This window comes from Lithobates pipiens, unplaced genomic scaffold (assembly GCF_037356315.1).
Source record: "Lithobates pipiens isolate NorthernLeopardFrog02 unplaced genomic scaffold, aLitPip1_a1.2 Scaffold_13, whole genome shotgun sequence".
NCBI lineage: Eukaryota > Metazoa > Chordata > Amphibia > Anura > Ranidae > Lithobates > Lithobates pipiens.
The window spans coordinates 410,856,135-410,865,658 of record NW_027507718.1 but is presented as its reverse complement, the minus strand read 5'-3'; the positions used below and the strand labels follow the sequence as shown (position 1 = coordinate 410,865,658).

Sequence of the window (9,524 nt, the reverse complement as noted above, 5' to 3'; positions counted from 1 at the left end):
GCCATAGGAATAACGATGATGCTAAAATTGCCGCAACTCAAAACCAACGTGATCTCATTATTTAAACGACAAGAGCAAACATACTTGATTTGGCTGCTATGAGTTTCTGCAGCATCCCAGCCCAGTACATTATCTGATAAATATCCTCAAGGTTTTATATATATATATATATATATATATATATATATATATATATATATATATATATATATATATATATATATATATATATATATATAGAAATGAAAATATTAACAAAGCCTTATACAAATTATACATCTACAGTGCAAAGCCATACCTAGAGGCCTCCTCTTGTATTTGTTCACGCTTTGGCCTTGGAAGCGAGTTTCATGATCTTCATCTATGGTCTGTCCTAAAGACAGGAGGCTTACTCTTCGCATCTTCAAGAGTCGGGGTGAACTTTCCCGCATGGTACTCCCTACATCCAGGACCACCTCACCAGAGACAGAAGAGGGTACCACCCATCTTAAAAAATCCATCTCCGATCACATCACTGTCAGATCACAGACAGCTCTGACTGCAGCAGCCAAGGCACGGCAAGGTGTATGCACAGCTTCCTTGAAAAAACATTAAGGTGGACTAGCCTGGTTTGCTTTGCATAGTGATGTCACTCTGAACCTGGGTGGTGCCAAACATGAGCAGGTCAACAGCCAGCTGTTGTGAAACAGAAACCATATTTACTGTACAAACTGATAAAACCACAAGCTAACAGCCCCATAAATGATGTGCAATATGCTTCATAAAACATGGGGACTTCATCACTGTCCATATAGCAAGCATACTGCACTAAATTATAAAATTAGAAACTGCAATAGGGTAATATACCAATTGAACTCCACTTTAACTGGAGCATGATAACCCATGAACACAGAGCCTGCAGGGAGGAGTAATAGTCTGTTATAGAAGATAAGCCTTATCGCTTACACACTGCTCCATAGGGCTGAGCATTCATAGGAATCAACAGATACACAGCTCCCTCTACGGACTTAAAGGACCAGAACCCACAAATAATGGAGTGGAAAAACTACGCACTTAAATAAATCACTCCCGCAAAGCTGAAACTTTCCAACTATCAAATATATATTGTTTAAAGATAGTGTTTAACTGCAGATTCCAAAAATTATGGGTACAAGAAAAGGACTAATGCACATCCTACTAAAGAGGCATGATGGAAGAACAGTTCTTTTTGCCAACAACCAATTAGATTCTTCCATTCAAGTCTGCAGCCCCCACGGACTTGTTTTGGGATGCATCATGTAATGTCAGTTGCCCATTTTGCTGGGACCGTAAACGATCAGCTTGGCACAACTTAGTGGAATGAAATGAACACAACTGAGCATACTAATTCTGGGATTCTATTTCACAGGTCCTGCAGCTCTGATCTTAAGGCCCAACTCCAGGCACAAGAACAGAAAGGACCCCCAGACTGCAAGGGTCATATACGTGTTAGACTAGAGTATAACTAAACCGAACTTGTCAAAAATTGCAATCAGGCAGCACTTTACTGCAAAAAAGACAAACTGAATAAACACCCCCCCCCCCCCCTTATCGAGAGGCAAAAAACCCAGGACCCAGAGAGAAGACAACAGTGACCAGCGAGGGGTGTCCCCACCGCATCATTGGAAGGTTTATCTAGTGGGTAGAATGAAAGGCTGTATTAATTGCCTGTCTCTTGCTGAAGTAGGGTATCTTTTTCTCCCTGACATTCCAAGGTGTGGGTGGCCACTCCGAGTCTTTGCATAAAATGCGGGGCCATTAGCCCTGATGTGCAGGGGGTGAGCCTGTGATTGCAGCCAAAAGTAGCTCAGAGGGGAGGCTGTGGGGGGACTAGCAGGTCAGATTGAGGGAGCCTGCTGGAGCAAGGAGGAGGTAAAAAAAAAAAAACAGCCTCTTCTGCTACCCCCTAAAATTAAAAGAAAAGTCTGAGTTATCAGACAAAAAATAAAAAAAAATTATACTCACCTAGGTACATGCAGCTTTGGTCTGATGTGGCATCTGTCCCCTTCTGGCTCCAAGACTGAGAACTGAGCGATTAAAGACCGATGATCGCTCAGTTCTATGAGCAGAGCTGCTGATGGTCAGTCACCGACTCTCTGCTCTGGCCCTCCAGCACTCACTGGAGATCTGGGCAGTGGCTCGCTAAGAGGCCGAGTCAGCTGCTATTTCTGGTCAGGATCTTTTCAGAGCCTGGACCAGCTCTAAGACGTCAGCCAACAGCAGGCTTTAGAGAACGGTCGGATGAAACCGAGTCACAGGATTGCAGAACGAAATGCACTCCTGTGATCCCCTGGAGAAGTATAGCCAAAAGCCGCACTGTATGGGTCTATGGTGTGTGCATCAGCTCTGCTCGGAAGCGCACCCACACACGTGTCCCCATAGCAAGTGGCTTCCAATGCTGGCACACTGAAAAGGCAGAACTGACAGAGCAGGTGGGGGATCCCAAAAGCAGATCTAAAGGAGCTGCTCTGGGCAGTACCCTTGTACAGAGCAGGTAAGTTTAAAAAGTTTTTGGTTTTTTTTTTGAGGAAAAAAAAAATTAACTTTACAACCTCTTTAAAAGAGAAGTATGGGGTTTTTTTTTTTTTTTTTAGATTCACCAGTCCGATGCTGCATCTGTCCCCCGGTGTCTCTGAGAACGCCGAACACTGCCAATGGATCGGGTCCACTCCTCCGAGAGGAGAGATGCTGACTGTCAGTCAGCAGTTCTCCTGCTCTGCTCCTCCACGCTCATTGAAGCACTAAACTGTGGAGGGGTGGGGTGTGGCTGTCTCAGTCTCTCAGCGGCTCGCCGAGAGGCTGAGACAGGGTTCAGTCCTGGCACCTGGCGGATCCAGACTTCTGAAGTCTGGATGATGCACTGCCTCAACCGATTCCAGTGACGTCATCGGAAAGCGGACTTCAGATCATTCTCCGCTGAAAACGGGTCACAGGGGTGCAAGACTAATTGCACTCCTGTAACCCATAAGAGAAGCCCAGCCAAACGAGCTCAGGTTGGACTTCTCCTTTAAGAAACATTTTGCTCAGGATCCTTTTGCCAACAAAATCCTGAGTATAAACACCAGTAAATTCTTACATTTGTGTGCAACTGCCGTTCGTGCTTTCCGCACAGTCATGATGAGAATGTTTGTAAAATGCCTTTACACTCCAGATGCAGACACAATAAGCATGTATGTTTCTATCTGGGAGAGTGATGATCACCACATCATGACTATAGGCCAGTGATGGCGAACCTTGGCACTCCAGATGTTTTGGAACCACATTTCCCATGATGCTCATGCACTCTGCAGTGTAGTTGAGCATCATGGGAAATGTAGTTCCAAAACATCTGGGGTGCCAAGGTTCACCATCACTGCTATAGGCTGTAAGCCATAGACAGATGCAGCTGCCATAGTCAAAACTCACTGGCATCGATCGATTCCATGAATGTACCCCAAACACTGCATGCATGGTCTTCCTTAAAAATGTTATTTGCCTGGCTGTCTGAGACCTCAGTAGTTTCAAATGCTTACCCAGAAGTAACAGTGACATCATAATTCCTGGTCATCACACTGGATCAGGAATGGATCGTTGGAACGGACCAACGGATCAGCATAACTTCCAGGGGTCTTAAGACCAGCACTGGCCATGATACTTTCACAGCAGATTACTCCCCAAGAACAATGAGCACGGAAACATCTGTCTGCTCACATACAACTTTACTGCTGGAACGCACCATTATCCAAAAACAATGCTCACACCGGTGCATTCATGATCATTTAGATCCTTCACTGAAGAAAGATCACGCTGACTTGCATTGAGAATTTCAAGCAAATTAGAAAATCTCCCAGTTTGATAATAACCACTTCCAACTGTCCGAGGGACTCATTGCCATATAACACTGTAGAAATGTCAGGCCCACCATCGTTATATGTCAGATGTTTCAAGAGCAATATCGTATCCTCTTCTTCAGTGAGTGGTCTGGTTTCAAATAAAAGTGGTCTCTGTGGTGGATTCACCACAAGATCACGTTTATCGCGGCAGGAGAGCCGCCCCCCGCCGCCGTCCGCCAATTACCGGATCTGTTAGGATTGGATCTTAACCCTTACTGGGCATGGAGACGAGTGAGTGGAAGATGGCCTCCACCCGTCTCCATAAAAATGCAGGGCGGAAACGATGTCAAAACATTTTTAAACGCGCCCGTCCCGACGAGTTTGCACGCAGAAGCGAACGCAAACGAGAGTAGCACCTGCATATGAAAACAGTGTTCAAACCACACATGTGAGGTATTGCCATGATCGGTAGAGCGAGAGCAATAATTCTAGCCCTAGACCTCCTCTAACTCAAAACATGCAACCTGTAGAATTTTTTTAAACATCGCCTATGGAGATTTTTAAGGATAAAAGTTTGTCGACATTCCACGAGCGGATGCAATTTTGAAGTGTGACATGTTGGGTATCAATTGTCTTTCACCATGGGCTAAATTTACTGTTGTCTTATTTATTTATTTTATTTTATTTAAAAAAAAAAGTGTATTTTTTTCCCCAAAAAAAAAAAAAATGTGCTTCTAAGGGCGCTGAGCAAATACGGTGTTAGAGAAAGTATTGCAACGACCTAGGGCGTAAGAAAAAAAAAAGTCTAATGTTTGGTGGTTCTTAGTAATTTTCTAGCAAAAAAAAATGTTTTTAACTTGTAAACAACAAATCTTAGAAAGAGGCTCGGTTCTAAAGTGGTTAAAATAGGGAGCAGTACTTGCATTTATCAAGCTGCATACAAGTAGCCTAGATTGGCTGTGCATGGGGGACACTAAGATGTCAATGTGAACTAACGGCCATGTTCATAGTAGACACCAGCAATATCCACCTATCAATCAAAGCCAGTGTAGTTAGTATAGAGAACATGCAATCCTCAGCAGGAAAAGACGCATACACTGTATTTAGTGTGTACGGGCCCCAATGTAGCTTTACTTGCCATATCTACAACACACTATAAGTGCCCTCAGCAGGGGAGTCTACTAATCATCATCATCATTACAATGCAGTCACTATACCAATTATCAGTACTAATAGTAATGGAACATCAGACTCTTCAGTGATTGCTGATGAAATAATAAAACAGGGAAGAAAAGAGTACTTGAAGAACAGGCATGGGCAGACCGCCAGGTAGCTTGCAAACAAGAACGTGAGAAGGGTTTCATGTTGTTGACTTACAGACACGGATATAATTAGTTTAACATAGACCTCAAATGTTTATCTCAGAACACATAATAGCCGACAGTGTGCTTCGTGACTCAACGGCTAGAAGACGGCTAAAGCAGCAAGCCAATTATTTTGAGTCCCTAAAACTTGGGAGTGTTTAAAGAAGAACTCCAGAAGCAGCCGAATCATGAATGGTCAGAGAGGATGGAAATTAGGAGATATGCAAATTCTAGCAAACCCAGCATCTAGTTTTTGGTGCTTTTTTATTTAAAAAAATATATATATTTGCTATTAGCGCAGCAAAACTTGAATGGGAGATTCACATACATCGATAATCTATGGATGCCAGTTTGTTTTTTGCCTGCAGTGATGTGCAGAGAAGGGAATGCCATACAGGAATGTTGGATGTTTGTATTAATCTTCATCTCCGATCCTGTTAGAGCCGCGTGAGCCCCCAAAACAGTAAATGGGGTCTATTTACAAAGCAGTGAATGTGACATTTTACAGTTGTAACACTTTAAGTAAGTCATTCTGTATATGCAGTAAAGCTTGCTGGTTATACTCCTCTGCATTGTGTAAAAAGGCCATTTGATCCTGTTTTCTCTGATCCTTCCCTTCTTCTACTGTCCCCAAACTGCTGATAGAACAGAGCCTTGGGGGAAGTTTGGTGTGTATTGCTAGAGTTTTATTCTTTATTGGGAGAGTGCATGGGATCAGCACAGGGCCAATCAGCACTGTCCAGACAGAGGGTCAGGGGTCCTGCAGCCTCATAGGACACCCAGAGAGAATGAAAACTCCTCCTACAAGCATTAACCAGATACTGATAGAAGTCATAAGACTGTTCTAACTGCTGTTGAGGTATTTATATTTACTAAAATAATTGTATTTCCATGTTCTGTGTACTGTGGGAGACCAGATCTAGCGAATCTAAAATCAATCAGCCTTGAGCGCCTCCTGAGCCCTGCCTCTGATGCATTTCGCCCACCTTTCGGGGCTTAATAATAGAGACTTTCAAAGCATTATAAATATATCCCATAGAGGACTGCTGTTTCTCAGAGACTGCAGTGGGATATTATGGGGACAGCTGTGATAGAAAAAGTGCTTTCTGAAGCTATGCAAAGATGGAAGGATTCCACTGTGGGACAATTGAGATAATTTCTTTCCTGCAACCTGTGGGTGCAGGAAAGAAATTATCTCAGTGTATGACCAGCCTAAAGGAACATGGAAAAAAACAGGGGGGTTTAGCTAGGATTAAACTAACTAGCACCAAACAGAAACCGATACCAAATGGCATACGTAAACAAGGTTATAGTGTCCCTAAACCACCACTAGATGTCAGTATACATGAAAAACAATATAAACCTGATGCAGTTCAGCACAACTTAAAAAATAAAGAGTAGGACAAAACAAGATGGAAACTAAATGAGCGCCCAAAATGTTTTTTTTTTAAATTCTGTTTATTGATTTTATGCAAAACATACAAACAGTGGACGCATCATGAGGACGCATCCACAGGCCTTAGGCCATTACTAACTAACATCAACAACTGGCTAATCCAACCAAAAACCCCCACCCCCTACCCCCCTTCCCCCCCCCCCCCCAAACCCAAAGTCACAGCTCGACCGGAACCCTTGAACCAAACATATCTTCTTTCCCTTATGCATTCAGTGTCTGAATCCTACTATAGAGTAGTATTAACAGGGTACCCACAGGACTCTTCCCCATGCTGTCATGTATCAGCCGTGGTTCACATCAGCAAGTATCTCTGTTACTCTTAACCCGACCACACTCCCCACCGATTCATCCTACAGTGGTGCTGGAATTAAGCCAGGAGTGCCAGACCTTATCAAATTTTTTTGCGCCCAAAATGTTTGAAGTCATTCCAGGTACACTGCCTCTCATAACAAAGTATTTTCTTGGGAGTTAAAATACATAAAATATGGAAACAAACGCTAAAAAAAGTAAACTTTTTTTGGTCACATATTTCATCACCAGTGACAATATCATTGAATATGTAGAAGTTAAAATAAACAGAGCAGGTAGTGTGACGCCGATATGCAAATATGAAACTTACTCCAATTACCTGCATTTCCAGGAGGCTCGGCCTGTCTGCCTGTTCTGGAGACAGGTTTGCAGTCTTCCATAGAAGTAATGCAGACCCCTGCAAAGGCTCCCAGTGACGTGCCTGGATCAGCCAACTCTGATGTGACCGATTTAGGCCTTGTAGCAATTCATTTGGAAAAATGGGACATCAAAGTGTTGTGGAGGCATAAAGCCATTAATGTCAATGATATCATTAGTCTCTACTGGTATGCATACTTGTCCAGCTCACAGAGTGGCAGCGGTAACAGTGTATGGGCGAGTGATTTACTAATTATACCTCTTCCTGTTAGTTCCTATTGATTGTATTCTGACGCTTTAGTCAAGGTGAAAAAGCAGAATGAAAAGAGCTGCTTTCATTCCCAGCCAGAGTACTTGCAGGTGCATTATTACACAATCCAACGCTGTACAGATCTCTAGACCATCCAGGCTCAAGGACATTGCCAACAAAGTAACCGACAGGGAGACCGTGCACAGCAAACGAAACCAGTAACACTGTCATAACAACCATCCAGGTACTAAAAAGTCCGCTTTGCTTAGACGTTTATTCATTAAAGAAGAGTTCCAGGTAATGTTTTTTATTTAAGGTTATACTGATCTTGTTCACACTGCCGTGATGCGAGAACCCGTGCGAATCCAGTGCGGGTTCCCACATTGCATACAATTAGCAGGCAGTTCACACTGCCCTATGCAAACCACTGCAGGTGTCAATACAAACATTAATGACACCCCCAGATCAGTTCACATATCGCAGTGTGAACCGGCCATTCAGACAGGAATCGGATCCCATGGGTGTTCATGCCATCCGATTATGGTGCGGACAAAAAAAAAAAAAGGGTCCTGCACGACTTTGGTCTGAATGTGATTCGAATTCAACCATACAATCCGTATGGCTGAATTCGCATCACACAGACGTGATTCGCCTTAGACCAATGAAGCGATGCTTATACCATACCTAGTTGATGCCCCTGGAAGCTGGAAACCACTGAAAGGGTTATTAAACTCAAGACAAAAAAACATGCTATATTGCAGCTTACCAATCAATAGATGTGGTGGCTGCACTAGTTTTCTTTTGTCTTTTCCCCTCTGTATTCATCTGGTAATATTGCCAGTAAGACACCTCCTGTATTAGAGAGACACAACTCTGGAGGAGAACAGGAGACACAGCAGGCAGCAGCATTGTCAGTATGGGAGGGAAGGGTAGTGTGAAATGCATTAGCAGATTTAGATACACTCAGGCTCAGTTCGCACTGCCGTGACTTGGCATCCGACTTGTGAGAACCCAAGTTGCGCAACACGTGAAATCCCATATTGGTCAATGAGAGCTGCCTTAAGCACTTGCAGACGGCCCACCGTAGACATACTGCTTTAGGGGGCTGCTCTGCGCAAGATCACGTACCTAGTACCCGATCTGATACATCTGGATCTGGGGTGCACACGCGTGTTGCCGGCTACCCACTGTGATCACACAAAGCGGGAGCCCAGTGGCGAGTACCACAGACTCAATGTCCATCGGGACTCGCCAATTACACAGGACACAGGCAGAAAGACGTTCTGCCTCTGTAAACAAGGCAGATTGTCGTTCTGTCAGAAGTGAAGGCATTGATCCTGCGTTTCTGCCAAGCAGGAACATGGCTCTTAGCCTTCCCATAGTCAAAGCATCCCCCACACAGTGAGTAAGCAACACCTAGGCACACAGTTAACCCTTTGATCACCACTGATGTTAACCCCTTCCCAGCTAGTGTCATTAGTACAGTGACAGTGCATATTTTTTTAGCACGGATCACTGTATTAGTGTTACTGGTCCCCAAAAAGTGTCAAAAGTGACAGTTAAAGCGGGATTGCACTGGGGAAAAAAATATTAAAAGCCAGCAGCTACAAATACTGCAGCTGCTGACTGCTTAATAAATGGACACTCACCTGTCCCGGGGTCCAGCGATGCCGGCAGCCGAGGCCAATCGATCGCTCGGCTCTCGCCTGCTGCCGTCACCATTCTAGGTGAGGGAATCAGGAAGTGAAGCATTGCGGCTTCACTTCCCGGTTCCCTACTTCACATGCGCGAGTCGCGCAGCACAATAGGAATTGTCCACGCTGTCTCTGGGACCAGTGTGTGTCCCAGCAGACAGCGCGCAGGGACAGGAAGAGGCATAGACTCCCGTGGGAGGGGGCGTACCCGGAAGTGGGTGTAAATACCTGTCTTTGACAGACATCTGCACCCCCCTCCCCCCT

The 9,524-nt window shown here is 44.3% G+C and overlaps 1 protein-coding gene across 7 annotated transcripts in view; it reads right to left on the bottom strand.

The window, feature by feature from the left end:
* The window catches only part of FRYL (FRY like transcription coactivator), a 471,518-nt gene that overhangs the window by 311,480 nt on the left and 150,514 nt on the right, over positions 1–9,524 (bottom strand). For 5 of the 7 annotated variants that reach the window (XM_077477513.1, XM_077477514.1, XM_077477515.1 and 2 more), the window contains exon 1: positions 299–576. The exons of 1 other annotated variant lie outside the window; for it this stretch is intronic. In XM_077477513.1, the coding sequence (XP_077333639.1) occupies positions 299–500 (202 nt within the window). In that variant the 5' untranslated portion in view covers positions 501–576. Of the gene's footprint in view, positions 1–298; positions 578–9,524 lie in introns of those variants that run through there. One more of the 7 variants, XM_077477512.1, reaches the window with a different exon arrangement.